The sequence below is a fragment of the Hippoglossus hippoglossus genome, chromosome 21, assembly GCF_009819705.1.
Source record: "Hippoglossus hippoglossus isolate fHipHip1 chromosome 21, fHipHip1.pri, whole genome shotgun sequence".
Lineage (NCBI taxonomy): Eukaryota > Metazoa > Chordata > Actinopteri > Pleuronectiformes > Pleuronectidae > Hippoglossus > Hippoglossus hippoglossus.
Genome location: NC_047171.1, coordinates 10632471 through 10649241, shown reverse-complemented (window position 1 = coordinate 10649241; position 16771 = coordinate 10632471). Strand labels below are relative to the sequence as shown.

Genomic DNA, 16771 nt, shown 5'->3' with positions numbered 1-16771 from the left:
AATTTAGTAGCGGTGAGATGTGGAAAGTATTGTTTCCCCTCATTTATTCTCACTAATGCATCAACTTTTTAAAAGGTACTGCTGGGCATGTTTTATTTAGCACCGTGGTCATGTGGCCCCCGGGCCTTTCAAACCACCGCAGCTAATGTTAGCTTTAATTTTGAGGAAGTAATAAAAGCCATAAACTGATATCGGAGGGAAAAGAGAGTGCACGCTGCGTTGGGCATGGGCTGTAGATTCTAATGGTGCGTGACAGCTTTACCACAGAGGTCAATTGTGGTTTTAACTAAACCTCGGCCAAACAGAACAATAATATGGCTACCAAACTATATTCAAATTCACGACATCCAGATTTTTATTTGGATCTGTACCAAATTGCAAAGACTCATAAATATCAGTCTCCTAAATATGCAGATTTTCTCCATCAAGAACCATGAATTATATAACCTAATAGCTAATAGTAGACAAGTTAAAAACATCTTTTCAACGTTAACAACCAACCGGAGAACGTTTTCGTCCATATATTTGTTGCTAAGTGACGGCTGTAAGGACGGTACAAGACAGACAGGGGGATGTATTCCCCTGGATGTAAATGTTGTGTATGTTCGATTGAATTGTTCTGATAAGTCAAATTTTAAAATGTTGAACACAAAAAACAATTGTCAGTTAATTTGAAAGGGAGTAAAAAGCTCATTAGAAAGATGTAAAACAAAGACATTTTGCCACAGGTGGTTGACAGTGTTCATTTTCAAAATGTTCTCTGGTCTTAGCATCATCCAACGAGGCACAAGCCTTCAATTACAAACAATGCAACAACAGCCCCTCGGATAGTAGTGTTTGTGTATGTGATAGGCTTCATGCAGGGGAGCTATTTTGAGTATGTTTAAGCCACCCTGCCATTTTCCCATTTCTTCAAGTTGTGTGTGTTAATGTGTCTCAAAGAGAAGGTTGTAAAAATGCTTTATGGCGTCTCCTGGAACAGTGACCTTTCCAGAAAACCACTGATCTGTTCAGAACAACATGATATACAATGTGCACACGTGTACAGAATCCTGTGTGTGCACACATGCGCATTTCTACGTGGTCCTCCGTGCACATGGTTACGTGTGCATGTGACATGATATACAGCCAGCAACATTCTATCCCACCAGCCATCATTAACTCTGATGTACAGCCAAATGTCGTTATGTATGGTCGACTGCATGATTTACTGGTGGGGATATAATGGAGTGGCTGGTGTAATGAACTTGCTGAGGGTTTGATGTACGGGCCTCTGCTGGAGGGAGAGGAGTAAATACTACGACTGGGATGGCAACGATTACAGAGACGATGATGATGTTGAAATTTGCCTCCTCACTTGCAGATGCGAGTGGAGTTTTCCCGACGGGGTGGGGAGGACAAAAAGGAAGAGGAGATGAAGAGCGCAGTTTGAGGAGATGGAGGAAGAGGCAGCGGAGAGGAGGGAAGGATGGAGAGCAATTACAGCCCGCCACTGTCGCACACTTTGATGCTTTTGACAAGCAGACACTGCTGAGGGGGGGACAGTGTTAGTGCTGATGATGACACATATGAAGGAGACGTGAACACAGTCTATGAAGTCTATTATTATTTAAGATCCGTGTAACCACAGGGTTTCCTTGCAGTGAGAGGAGGGCACGGCTGCTGGCCAACATCCAGCCGACGTAAGAGGAGAATTCATTTTGTGAGACCAAAAAGCATTATTATTATGTCACCAAAATGACGTGGATGTTAAAGGAGGAGGAGAAAGAAAGACGGAGGGCCAGAACAGGACTGATGGAGAACAAAGGACAAAAGGAATAAAAACACCAAAGAGTGGTAACAGTGACTTAATGTTCTGATCACTACAAATACAAACAAATTAATTCACAAAGTTTATCACTATTGATGTAATTTTATAAAATGCTACAGCAATACCAAAATGTTGCACACGGATATTTTAGATTATATTAGTTACGTCGAACAAAGATGAATTATCTTTTAGTTTTGCACTGAAAATATGCATCGCACTGATATTAATGCATAATGACACCACACAACACCTGACAGGGACAGGACTGGAATCCCCCACAGTAGTCTGACTCTGCCCCCTACTGGCTCACACTCTAACTTCACCTTCTTGAGGACTTGCACGTCCTCATATGACTTATTTCATTCATCCATCCATTATCTACACCGTGTATCCTTTATCCTTATCCGGAGTGCACTGAGAAAACCCACACAAACACAGGGAGAAGATTCAAACTCCATAAATATATTAAATATTACAATTACCTCACGATAAGTTCAAATAAAAGTACAGCAACTGAAAAACAAGGAAAATAAGCTTTATTATATCATTTATTTCACAGTTGACATTTTTCCTTGTAAAAAAAGTAACACATGCAAACAACAGAATTCTCCTTCATGTATTTTTAGGTGTATTTTCGACTGTGCTGAGTATGTACAGTGTTATAAGGCACTGAATATAGTTATGTTCCACTGACTATATTAGTCATGTTTGATCTTAATTTAAATGGTTATTAGTTTCAGTAGTATTTGTTTACTTTAAATTTAAATTAAGTTTCAACAATAAAAAAAAAAATTCAGGTCACCTTCTTTGAACACTTGTAACAGTGATAGCACCTGAACGCACCCTGAAGCATCTCAGCCCCAGTTTAAAAAAAAAGGGAAAACCCTGCTGCAGATTGGAGGAGGAAGAGCTTCACCAAGCCCAAGAAGCTGGGGACTGTGTTTTTCTTAAATATGCGGCGCCTCCTCTTTGCAGCCACAGAATGGAAACGTCCCGCAGCACGGCTGAAGCCAGGGCTGCCACAGAATCTTATCCCAGGTCATCTGGCTTTGAACAGCAGTCGAATGAGTATCATTTATCTGCTTGCTTGTCAGGGTACTTTTATGCCTTTCCACAGCTCTGGCAGTCTGCTCGAGGATTTCTGTGTATCTCGGCTCAGTGTCAGGGGTCAGTGGGCGGGACTCTGAGGGGTCGCGGAAAATGTCGTACACCAGCGGTGGATCGTGGTGCGTAACATAGTCTCCGTGACACATACAGATCTGAGTTTCATAGCACCCGCCGGCTCCCGGGGGAGAAAAGTTAGGGGTGAAAAAGTGCAGCTTGTAGACCGAGTCACCTGTATGACAACAGAGACAGAGAACACATTAGTTCAGAACACAGTGTGCAAAGACACGATAAAGCACAAGAACATCCTTATTATGACTGAGCTGAGAGAAATGGTTCTGACTTGTATGTTGCTCTAAATATGTTCCAAGGGAGGAAGGTCATCCAATACGACAAACATTTACTGAACTAAGGAATAGGAGGGGAGTTGTATTCCTAAAAACTAAACATGGCGTGATATTGAACAAAGAGTATTTACCTGTACCAAGGGAAATTATGTTTTCATTGCAGTTTGTTTGTTTGTGTTTCAGCAAAAACTACTGAATCGATATGCATGAAAATATGTGGAGGGTTGAAGCCTGACACAAGGAAGAACCCATTTCAATTTTGGAACGGATCCGGATAAATTGGGGGGGGGGGGGCATGACTTTTTTTTTCTCTTTATTTAAATGGATTGTCTTGAGAATGTTTAAAGCTACAGTACAATTTGTTTTCTGTTTCAAAGCTGAAGTCATGGCAGGTGGCCTGATATGCAGAATAAATACTGTGATGTGGAGCATGTCTGCGTCAACAGTATGTGTGAACTCACTGCCAGGTGGATGCCAGCGAACCGCGTTCAGGTAGATGCCGCAGTAGTGGAACATGAATTCATGCTCCGATCGCTTTACTCTCCCCTCCAACAGTGGCATGAGGTTATGGCCATCTAAATGTCTGGAGAGCAAGGTGTAATAAAAAGACATAGAGGGCAGAAGTGAAGGTTTGATGAGGCAAGGTGCTACATGCAGATGAGATACTAGACTTTTGACCTTGTGCTCTATAATGAAACATTAAATATCAAACTTTCCTCACCTTCACACAGAACTTTAGACGGAACAGAAGTAATAGAAAAAGCAATTCTACTTTGAGAAATTAGAATAATTAAATGTTGAGATTAGTCCTTAGTCCTAAAGTTAAAAGTTATATACATACATGTGTAAAAGAATTTAAACATTAATATAGTAAACGACCAGTGTTTTCCTAATCCATGACCTAGCAAGGGTGCACACGCATGAACGTCACTCTCACACGCACACAGACTAAAAAGTAAAAGACAAATTCTGGTGTGGAGGAGAGAACTACATTGCATCCCGCTTGTAGCTGGAACTATGAAGTCTGGCTGTCTGCATGGATGGTAACAATGTTATGGACGATAGCGCAAGCACGTGGCAAAGAGCTGAACAAAGCTTTACAATGCAGCAACCCGAGCAAAACACCAAGTTAGAGATGTCTAATGTTTAAATGAGACATATTTAAAAAAAATTATTCATTATGAAAATATGGCAGCACAAATTAGAAAAAAGGAGGACACCACAGTCTAGATATATTATGAGAAACACGGAACAACTATTTTCTATATAAAGAAACTTGGATCTGCTATAAAAAGGGACTTTGACAAAGAAAGAGATCAGACTAGTCAGTTTGCTCTGGCTTTTCTATGCTGGAGAAGCATATAGGACTGGCTTTTCTTCTGGAAAATATGATAGGTACATACTGCTCTAGTGGGACATCTAGTGGCGAGAAATATTGTATATATAACCTTTAATTACACAAGTAACAAGAGCATATGTTTCTTTTCATATTTACAATCATCTCCCTTCTTTACGTCACCTACTTGCTAAATTATTGTCCACACATCCGCCTTCACCAAAACAAAAAGACGTGGTTGTTTACAGGTAATGAGGAAGTTCTGGATCCACGCTGTAATCATCTGGCTACAAAACACTAGAATTATCATGTTCAAGTTTAGAGTAATTGTATAGTCTTTTCTCCCCTGTGTTTGTAACTCTGTATCATGGCTTGTTCTACCATTGTATTTATCAAGTACTGTACAGGAGCTTTTCATCCTTCTAAAAAACAAAAAAAACAAAAAAACAGGGGAATAAAACAGGACTCTGTAACATAGACTGTGTATGTACCTGTCTGGTTGTGTGTCCTCGGCCAAATACTTCAGAGTCGGGTACAGGTCCATAAGGCTGGTGGGTTCATCTACTACTCTCCCAGCTGCCAGTCTGCCAGGCCAGCGGAAAATACCAGGGACTCTTATCCCCCCATCCCAGCCCGCCATAGCCTTTCCACCTGAAAGTGAGAAATGAAACAACCCCCCAGAAAACGTTTTTGCAATTAATGGTTCAATATGTTGTAGATTTCATATACCACAGAAACATCTGAATGTATGCATGAATATATGGAGGATTGCAGTAACCCTAACCCTAAAAAAGTTGAAGACATCATCTACCTTTATAGATACCGTTCCATCCTCCTTTCTGGCCAACCTTCGAATCGGCGTCCTCAAGGTGCCCTCCGTGGTCTGATGTAAAGTACATCAGAGTATTGTTGGCTAGGCCGAGGGAGTCCACCGTGTCCGTCAACTGTCCTAGAAAATATATTACAAATATAGAGCATATTCAGCATATAAAATATATTGCATTAGAGGCATTTGGTTAAGTAAGACATGATGTGGGTGAGTTTAAACTCCATGGTAAAAGTATAATGCTTATCGTGGTGTGGAAACATCGCTACAGAAAAATCAGATGGGGGCAGGGAACAGTTGAACAGAACACCTACTGATGAAGACATGTGAAAAGTTTCTACACAGTTTCCAGTGTAACAGTTAACTACTCTCAAACTACCACTAGATGGCCACTTTATAAAATGTAATAATTCATGCCAGTGTTAAAGGTCCGGTGTGTAGGATTTAGTTGGATCTATTGGTAGAAAACAAATATAATATTTATAATTTTGTTTTTCTCGGTTTTAGTCAGAATCATGTGGAACTAAGAATGAGATGTCCTTCCAAGGAGCCCACCATGTTGAACCGCCGTGTTTTTACAGCAGCCCAGAATGGACAAATCAAACATTGAACTTTTGTGCTCTTACTTTACATGATTGCCAGTGCAGGTCCTCTTACTTCAAAATGGAGATGTAAGGGGAAACATATCCGGTTGCAATCTGCAACCTCATCACTAGATGGCACTAATTCCCACACACTGGACCTTTGAACCCTTTCCGTCACAGTCCTAACTTACCGATGAGCCAGTCCATTTCTTCTACATTGTCACCATAGCGACCATGGCGGCTCTTGCCAGCAAAGGCAGGGGTTTTGAAGAGTGGTGTGTGGACATGGACTAATGAGAAGAAGAGGAGGAATGGACGATCACTATTCCTGTGGGGGACGACGTAAAAGTGAGCAACTCGTCATGTATGAGGGTCGTTGGAAATTTTCAGTTCATTTTAAGCCACATTCAAATATATTCAAGTCAAACAGTAATCAAACCACAGACACAGTATGTACAAATCTGAAACTGCTGGTATAGCAAACTTAAACTATCAAGAGTACTTCATGGTTGTGTTGCCATTTTTTTCAGAATATGTATTTTTTTCAGAAATACTAGTCTGCTGGTTCATTCCCACCTCCTTATAAAGTTTTGTGCTTCTCCCAGCAACCTCTGGGGCAGCGTCTCCACTGTCATTGGCTGATCTACGACATCTTGGTTCCTCATAACGATGCAGTTCCAGGTGGGTATGAGTTTAAATGGCACATACCACACAGCAGTTGCTAAGATACTTAATGAGCAAAGTGCAACCAGGAGCCACAGGCGGAGATCAAGGAGGCCGCACACACGGACACACACCTGAAATGAAGTCACACATCCACAAATATAACATGAAAACACTGTCGTACAATCTACAACCACATATGAATCTGTAACTGCCTGCAATGTGTGAATCTTACACACTAATTGAATTGATGGTCATGCCATTTTCATTCAGTGAAGTTACTACTAGACTTTCATCCTGTTTTTATAGCATCAAATAACAAATTAAAACCAAACTTACCAGAAAAATATGCTTGTGAATATCAATCAATTAATCAATCAATCAATCGAATTTTATTTGTATAGCCCATATTCACAAATCACAATTTGTCTCATAGGGCTTTAACAAGGTGTGACATCCTCTGCCCTTATATAATATAAATCACTGTGATAAGATCTACCTAAACTGACAGAAACAGTCTCCAGGAAATTCATGTAAATGTACTGTAATGTCCTCTGAAATCATGAAGACCATGTGTGTGCGTACAACAGCAATATTTATAGATACATTTATAGATATTATATATAAATCATATATACATTATAACCATTTACTGCAGGGCTGTTTCACTGTATTGCACTGCTCATGAGCAGTAAGTGGCATGTTATATGATCATATAACATGCCTGGAGCTGGATGCTGTTGCAACTCCACAATTTAACCACTAGATGGTATCATATACCATTCCCACAGTCGGTACTCATTCCCTCCAAGTGAAACAAGTAGTACATTGTGTCCTTTGTTCATACAAACACTGCAGTAAATTTAGATCTGAAAAGAGTTTTATAGATTTCTGTCTCCTACTCTGAATTGTTGCAGTTCTTTATGTTCTATTCATTTATTGTTCCCCCGTAGAACAAATGCTGATGTTGTTTCAGGCTCTCTCTCTCTCTCTCTTGCTCTACCTGTGGCACAGCTGGCTCCTATTTGTCTGACTCAGCATCGCCAGGTCCTCACCAAATTTCAGCTTCGACATCGCTTTGCCCTGAACGAGGCTTCTGGCTAGTGTGAGCTGTGAGCTTCACAATCACAACTTCTGTTCCCAATCTTTTTTTTTTTCCCAACCCTGTGGCTCGTGTGTCTAAGTGTTTACACATTAGTTTCTTTGCTTTGGGGGGGAACAGCATAGCAACTCTTTGTCTTCTCATTTCTCCCTCTTCGTCTGGCACATTATGTTTTATAGACGGGTCATTTTTTCTCATTTCACATCGGACTTTATGTGATTATTTCTAAGGAAAGGAAACAAAACATGCCTACCAGTGTGAAAAGTCCAACTCCCAGAATAGCGGCCATTTGTTGCAGTGTGTGCTGAAGTTCTGCCAGGATGTTGGTCCCCTCTCCGGGCACGCAGTCATTGAACAGGGTGAACGGCAGGCCGTAGAAGTAGCTGAAGCCGTGCTGGTTCGGGTGGTGACAGTGATCCCCTCTGTGCTCACAGTTCACACCCAAGTGCCACTTACCTGTAGAGACACAAACACATTTTACACATTCGCTTCAGGGCAGGAATTTTGAGCCTTTATACCACAACGGGCAAAGACACTAGCACGTTTCAAACAGAGATCCTGTTATTTTTCCATTAAAAAGACCCCGTCGTTATGCTGCCTTTTCTTGTTTAATGCTGCCCCACTGTGGGATTTAACATAAATGAATAATTTGCTGATGATCCAGCACATCCCCCTGGATCACCAAGGAGCTTGTGTTTTCACTCCTTTCTGTTTGTTGTTGTTGTTTGGTTTGTCTGTTTGTTTGTGAGCAAGATTACACAAAAACAACTGAATGGATTTCTACGAAACCTGGTGGAGGAGAAGAACCCATTCGGATCAGGGATTATTTTTTCACTTTTTTTTAACCTAACATTGTCACTGTTTTTTAAGGGAATAATTCATGGATTTTAAATGAAAACATCAGGCACATTTAGGGAACTGATGTTTGTGAGTGTGTGAAATTGGGTGTAGCCTGATTGAATTTAAGGGGACTGTTGGGCCTTGGCGGAGGTATGCGCTCTACTGAGAGCCGTTCAAGTTATTCATTTTCTCAGCTGCATTTAACCAAATCAAACTGCATAATTTCCTTTGATACATTTTTTCAAAGATAAAATACTACTCATACTGTGGCTTGGCTGAATACTCGATGGTTATTATTTACGGAGAGATGTGCATCTATATTGGCCAGTATGACCAGGTAATCAACCTTTTGAGACCTGATTGATAGTTTTGCTCCATGTAATTTGCAATTTCCCTTTGCAGTACTTGCATCGTCAGTGAATCAGGCTGCCACACTGTCTGGCTTGTTGACTTATTTCTACAGCCGCTGCTTTTTCCCCCCTCCTATGGGTTTTCGTGTAGAAAAACGTGGTGGTAGATGAGAAAAAAGCAAGTCTGCACACACCCTTAGCCTACATGAATATTTAGCGGTGGGTCTTCAACTGCCTGCTTACATTTCACATAGCTTTCGTTATACATCTCAAGGTCTCATGTAGCCCCCTGGGGCTCTTAGTGCTACACCCACTTCCCTCCCTTTTTTCCCCCTTCCCATCAACACTGATGTCCTATGGACCTCTCTGGCATCCAACTAATGGAAACTTTGACATACAGGCATATACACACAAATGCCCAGTGACAGAAAAAGCCACAGGTTTGTGTTGCCTCCAGCCTGGCAGGTTCACCAAAGGTCAGCAGGATTCCTTTTATATTAAAAAAGAAGCAGCTACACTGTTACTTCTGCAGTTATATATCATATAATAAAAACTATATAATCGTTAATATAACCTAACCTGAGCGACACAATTATGTTATGGAAGCAGTAATGAAAATCTATCTAACCCTGCTCCTTCTTTACCCTCAGGTTTATTATTTAGGTTTTTGTGTGTTCTCTCTCCCCCTCCCGTTTGTGTTTTTTCTCCTGCAGGGCATGTGTGTTACAGGGGGCGTTTAGTGTCTCCTGCAGCAGACAGGGCAAACCTGCTTCCACTCAGCTCATCAACCTGCCCATAAAAGCATGGTCTTCACTCCACCGCTCTGCCAGATCATTCAGTTGCTCTGTGTGTGTGTTCGTTGGGAATCTTCGGTGTTCTTGGTTTTTTAAAGTAACTTACCAGTGTTTTTTCTGCATTTAGAGGTAAACCTTTGTGCCTTGCTGTTCGAGTTTTTTTTTCTTCCATGTGCTCAGCACTCGTGTAATCCCTGGGATTCTACCAGCCAGCCGGCTCTCTGCCTCCACTTCGTTGTCTTTTGTTGAGCAATAAACTCTTTAATTATCTATACTCACCTGTATCAGTCTCTGCTTTGGGGTCCGAACAAAATCAAAACATAACAGTAATATAACAAATTTTTCTGTGAAAAAAAGTCAGGCTTTCTGTGACTATATGTCAAATAAATGGAGAATTAAAGGGTTACAATATCCAATTACATTTAGTGTTCCCGCAGAGAGCCAAGTGAAATGTGTTGTCTTGCTCTTACTTGCACAAATCAGTGTATGTAAAACCATATGTGTTGTGTGCACTGCCAATGCTTGTAAAGTGTGAAAATGATCAACTCTAATTGCTTCCTTATGTGCAATATTTTTTTTTTCTCAGCCTTTCTAAAAACACACAGCAGCAGAGGTCCAAGAAAAGTCAAGCACAGACAGACCCACACACTATGTTGTGTGTATATATATACACACTGAGCTGTGGTGCCACTCAGGTTCTACAGAAACATCAGATCTGCAGAAATCGCCTGTTCTTTCTTGCCTGGTGTAGTTTCAGAGGAAATTCTACATTTAGGCTCAGTGAATAAATTCTCACATTACATTATCTCACCCACAAGGCCAGTGGTGTATCCTTGTTGCTGCAGCCTCTTAGCGAAGGTGGTCTCACTCGGTGGAAGCCCCCCCGAACCTCCAAGGAACAGCAGCACCTGCACACGGCCTATGCTGCCCATTCCTACTCAACAAACACACACACACACACACAATATAATGAATAAACCAATATGGATCCTAACACACACATATCGCTGTACAAGCACGACCAGGATGGCTCTGGTCACACTGGCTGAACAGAGTTTTAACGACTGAGGTCCTTCGGAGTGGGCAGGACACTATTAAGGACTTTTTACGATACTGTGGTGGCTTCTGCAGAGTTCTACGCCATGTGTGCTGGAGGTGTGTGTGCACTGAGAGGGACAGGAAAAGACTAAATAAACTGGTTAGGAGAGCCAGCTCGGTCTTAGACTGCCCTCTGGATCCCACAGAGGAAGTGGCTGAGAGGAGGATGTTGGCGAAGCTGAATTCCATCATGGACAACACCTCTCACCCCCGACATGACACAGTGGGGGCCACGAGCAGCTCTTTCAGCAGCAGACTGCTGCACCCACAGCTCAAGGTCCTACATTACCACTGCTGTCCGACTCTACAACACCATCCAGAATGACAAATAAAACACGGCTCTGGTTTTTCTCATGTCACCCTACAGATATGACTTGCACTATTTTTAATGGAAAATGTCATATTGCACATTAGTGTCCTCTGCACATCACAGTATCTCCTTATACTTATGTACAAACAGTTTTTTACTTGCTCGTGCAATCATCCTGTGCTACTGCACTTTACCCAATAACCTTTCTATACAAACCACTTCTACAGTGAAAGGTGCATATTATGTACAAACTTTTTATCTATTGCCTTTTTTATATTTTTATTCTCTTGTCTACCTCACTTTGAGTCGTCTGCTGCTGTAACAACTGAATTTCTCAAGTGTGGATCAATGAAGTTTTATCTTATCTTATCTTACCTGAGCGGAGAGCATAACGCCCTGTCATGAAAGCAGCCCGGCTTGGCGTGCAGAGAGGAGCAGCTGCAATGTGCTGAGTCAGCTTCACCCCGTCAGACGCCAGCCTGTCGATGTTGGGGGTCCTACAGGGAGAGAGTAAGTGTGACAAACAGATCAACTAATAAGATAGAACAGAATATATGTTTATATACATACAGTGTATATAAAGAAATAAAGGCAATTTTCTGATCAGTGTGATATTGAAATATATCTGATCTAATAAACAAATAGTGATGAGGACAAATGAAAAAATAAAGACATTTGTTAGTATTTACCTGATGGTATCGTTACCGTAGCAACCAACATCACCGATACCCAGGTCATCCGCCATTATCAGGACAAAGTTGGGCTTCCTGTTCGCCTCCTCCCCTGTGACATCACTTCCTGCAGCCAGGAGCAGGGGGAGAAGAAGAGGCACCACCAGGCAGGACCTTGAGGTAAAGGATTAACACATTCTTAATCTAATTTGACTTAAAAGAAATGTAAATAAGCCCCCTAGTACTGAAATCATTTAGTAAACTCCACCACCCCATCATCCACCTGTAGGCTCCAGCAGCAAGTTAAAGATATTTTCTCATCACTCCCCATCATAATCATATCTGGGGGAAGTCAGAGCTTGAACATCAAAACTCTAACTACAATCTGCTGCTGCAATAAACATTTCAAACATGATGGGATTGACTGAACTCTGGTTCACAATATACAGACAGGCCATCTCTTCTTGACCCTCCATTTTGTGTTTGGTCTGAAAGAGACATTTCCTTTCATGAAAACAAGTTATTTTGTCCTTCGCTACACTAAATGAATTTCGGCCTGATTGCCATCTTCTTTTTTCAGATGACGCAATTTCCCCACATCCCCAGTCGCCCTCCTGATTCTAAAACTGATGTCCTTTTTAAATGTGAATCTCATATCTATAATTTAATATTCTGTCTAAATCCCAAGGCCTCTGAAAATCTCAAAAGAACATAACTTGGGAATGGGACAGTGTGATGAAAAATGGAAACACATTTCAAAACTGGTCGAGTCCTCTTTTATTTATGCGACGCAATATCCCTCACAAAGCTCATTAGTAGACTCACTGGCCAAAATATTCGGAGGCGCTTATTTTTTGCTATGCAAACCATCGCCTGCCAATCGCATCCACATGCTATGTCTTGCCCGAGCGTAACAGAGTACTGGGCATGAATATTTGAAAAATATGAAAATGTATTTCACATCCGAGTTCCAAACCCCCTGACAGCTACACGAGGAATATGAGCAGAGGACAACCTCTCCATAGAAATTCAGATGTTGAACTGCATTAGAATATTAGATTCTCTCCCTAGAAACTTTTAGTGAGACCTCAGTATTGTTGTGAGGTGTATATATAGTATAAGTATGAGCTGTGGCTTAGGGCGTCCACTAACCAGAGGGTTGGTGGTTTGATCCCTGGCTCTACAGTCTGCGTGCTGAAGTGACCTTGGCCAAGACACTAAACCTCCAAATTGCCCCTGTCGGCTGTGCTGGCAGTGTGCTATTGATTGGGACAGGAAATGTTTTGTATAGTATGAATGTGTGAATGTGACTTTTACTGTGAGCTCCTTGATTGGTCAAGAAGACTGGAAAATCTGAGGTTCGGATCCAAGCCTGGTCAAGACTCAAGACTCAAGAGTACAACTACAAACACAACTTCACAATAACAACAGTCTATATTCCATTGCATCACATATCAGAAGGTTCAACAACCTAAATAACAAACCAGAAAAATAAAGGGGGTTCAAAAAAATTAATAAGTAACTAGGAAGATAAATGCAAAATAAAGGTATAGCTTGATCCTACATTAGTTTCAATATTATACAGAAAATGTTGAAGGCCCCACAGGATAATCATGCTACTAATAATAAAGGGTGATAAATGATAATAGATTAAATTTCACATTTGATGACAAAAAGCTGCTTACTTTAACCAGATTTAAAACTTTTTATTCACAATTGCCTTTGACTAAACTATTTCACAAGGTCATACCATCATTGTATTCTATTTTTATTAATTATATGATAAAATTATATCAAGTTTTACTTATTTTTTTTATTTGTATACAGATTCATCCTTTTTATTTGCTTTACCTCTTTTTCAAATCTCTGTACCTCTTTTATCTCACTCTTCTTTAATCTCTTTTATTCTGAAAAATGTTTAAATCTTTGCTTTCTGCTTTAAAATGTATTTGTCAATTTTGTCCCTGTGTTGTTTTTCATGTCCCTGCACAGCACCTTGAAGTTTGCTTCGTATATAAAACTGCGTGTTCTCTGCTCACATGTAGTCTGAACTGCTTCCTCTTGCAAACCTCTGTTGTTTTAGTTCTTCCTCTCAGCTGACAGCGCCTCGTCTCGTGCAAACAGAAAGAAAATGGATCCTGTTCATTGTGGCACGAGTCTATGATTTGTGCACGAGTCTGATATCATGTGTCAAATAGAATAAGGACTAAGGCTGAAGAGGAAGAACCATATGCACAGTGCAGACATGGAGTCCAAGGTACAGTGTGGACTTTATCTGATCTCCTATAAACCTCTGGTGCATGTTGTCTCTGTGTGCTGTGACACACTGACTGTGCACTGTTCTGTCCAAATACACACACGCACACACGAACTGACACACACCCACAAATCAAAAGCGCTGCAGGACAAAGCTGCATTTTCAGGAAAAACAAAACAGGCAACATCACGTGGATCAGCCTCTTTTCCATTCAGGTCTCATTTTATTTCCGGCTCATTCAGGAGAATATGCTGTCGTGAGTTATTATAAAAATCGACAGGAAACCGTGTGCACTCACCTCATCCCTGCACAAAGCTTCCGATTCATAAAACTACATAAATGTTACGCGTCAACTGCGCTTGCTGAATCCTCTGGCCCCGCCCCCTGAGAGTGTGACCGACCCAAACACCGTAATGTGGGGACTAAGTGCGCATTCAACTTCTTATAGTCACATTTACATTACAGATGATCAAAAGTCCAGTGGGTAGGATTTATTTTTAAGATCTCTTGGTAGAAACTGAACATTCTTATTTTCATTTGTGCGCAATAACTTCTGTTACTTCAGAATTAGCCTTTATATCTACATCAAGAGTGTACCACCATGTTTCTACTCATACTGGATCATTTATGTCTTTAGGAACCTGGAGCTTCTTCTCCACACTTAGAAAGTTAGGGTGAGGGAAGAGGGTTGTCAGTTGGTGGCCATTTGCAATCTCACCACTAGCTGACACGAAATCCAGCACAATGGGGCTTTGAAGAGCTAAGGAAGAGTATCCAGATTTTGTGTGTTGATGATGACTTTACATCAATTTTATTCAAAACATGCTACCCTCCTTTTATAGAATATAAGAACCATGCTGTAAGTATGGCCAGGTGAGGAAACAATAACAATAATTATCACAATATGATTAAAACAAAAGTTGATTATGTATCAATATATGTGAAATATAGTTTTTCTCGTTATATTTTGTTTACATTGTACTGTATATATTTGAATCATTTATAGTTTATTGTGCTAAAATATTTGTTTTACTTATTTATTACCTTTAGGGGTTTTTTATGTCACTGTTTTTAGCTGCTATAACACTGAAAAGTTCCTAATAGTGGGACCAATACAGACTAATCTTATCTTATTATATAAATATAACCTAAGTCCCATATCTATTGATATAATTCCTAGATCAACCTCAGATTTGTAAAATGTTTTGTTGTTAATCAAATGTTTGTCATTCTCTGCTAATAAAGAGGAGTTTAAAACGACAACTTACAATCAGGAAATAATGTGACATTTATTGCGATAGTTATGAAAATCTACTCATATGAAAACAATTATTTGACATATCACCAAGCCCTATTTCCTCATGTCCTCTCCAAAAACACAGAATGATTTACTTTCTCTGGTGTCACCAGTGAGAATTCAGGGAATGATTTACATCAGATCTTCCATATATTTAATTGCTCGTTAATGCTGTCCAAACCACTGATTCACATCATGTTTGTTGTGGTACTCTTTGAAGCCATGCGATACAAACAGAGAGCTTCGTGAGAACCTTAACCACAGAGGAGTTGTCTTTCTCATATCGGACCAATCTGATCAGACATGACAAAACTCATAGAGAAAAAAGAAAAGGATAAAAAAACCAAGCAAACAGAAGTATTGGTCTTTTTCTTCCATGTCAAATTAATTATCTCGTGACACTGCACTTCCTCATCCCCAGGTTAGGAACCACTGTTTTATACAACTTTAACAGTACATGACAAATAGCTTGAACTTCTGTAGTTGATGCTCAAACCAGGTAAAACATTAAACTGCTGTCATATTAAAGTAAATATATATTTTTCCTTTTTTTTTTTCTTCAACGACACAACTTTTACTTGGAGCATTTTTCCAGTGAGTTATGTCATCTTTTACTTAAGCAAATTCTCTGAACGTGTCTTTACCCTGTGGTATTTGTATGAGTCACTTTAGCCTGCAGACACCAGCACACCTGAGTTTTACAGTTTCAACCATGCAAGATAATTCAAAATCATGTGGAACCTCCATTATGAGTCAGCACCAGGCCTCCGTAGTTCCTCCCAGTGCTCGGTTTAATTGGATGCTTTGCTGCTGGTGCGGGTGTTATTACTGACAGGTATGAATTTAATATGTTATACTAGGAATTGGCGTGCATGTTTATCTGGCAAGAAAAACAACAACACGCAGGTTCACATAGTTTATTTCTGAGAGCCTCAGTGGGACTGTCATCATAAATCATCCGCAAAGCTCCGAGCTGTGTAGTTTGCTTCTATAAATACTTCACATATCACGCATTTTAGATCAAGTCTCATGATGCCCGAGCTTTATTCACATTCCAACGCCACACAGGTGTTGAGTTTGATGAAAGGAAAGTCAAGTGGAAAGACAAAACGGTCTTTTTCGGTCAATGAAACCAGAGCGCATTCCGCCAAGGCCCAACAGTCCCCTTGTGATACCAAATTAAAATGTACTATAGACCCAGTTTTTTATTTGGATAAATTGTAAATTGCACAAAAATAAATAAATATCAGTCCCCTAAACATGCCAGATTTTGTTTTTCACATGATCCATTCATTATTTTTTGAATAAACACCCAATCTCACCATGTCATGCCCCAACCCTCCACAAAGTATCATGAATATCGGTGAAGTAGTTTCTGTGTA

General features: G+C 40.3%; 1 protein-coding gene across 1 annotated transcript; it reads right to left on the bottom strand.

Annotated features, from left to right (window-relative positions):
• Positions 1 to 2435: 2435 nt before the first annotated feature.
• Positions 2436 to 14481, bottom strand: arsh (arylsulfatase H). Its single transcript, XM_034573500.1, has 11 exons — positions 14391 to 14481; positions 11854 to 12009; positions 11540 to 11661; positions 10568 to 10690; positions 8026 to 8228; positions 6584 to 6804; positions 6199 to 6335; positions 5409 to 5546; positions 5089 to 5248; positions 3723 to 3844; positions 2436 to 3146 (listed from the first exon to the last, which is right to left on the bottom strand). The coding sequence occupies exons 1-11, from the start codon at positions 14417 to 14419 to the stop codon at positions 2758 to 2760; spliced, it is 1800 nt and encodes a 599-aa protein (XP_034429391.1). The 5' UTR covers positions 14420 to 14481; the 3' UTR covers positions 2436 to 2757.
• Between the last annotated feature and the right edge of the window lie 2290 nt (positions 14482 to 16771).

Bases quoted from the DNA above. Each gene is read 5' to 3' on its own strand.
- arsh (XM_034573500.1), bottom strand. From the start codon at position 14,419: ATGAATCGGAAGCTTTGTGCAGGGATGAG. The intron at 10,691-11,539 runs GTAAGATAAGAT...TTTGTTGAGTAG, and splicing joins GCGTTATGCTCTCCGCTCAG to GAATGGGCAGCATAGGCCGT. The intron at 6,805-8,025 runs GTAGGCATGTTT...ACTTCATTTCAG, and splicing joins GAGTTGGACTTTTCACACTG to GTGTGTGTCCGTGTGTGCGG.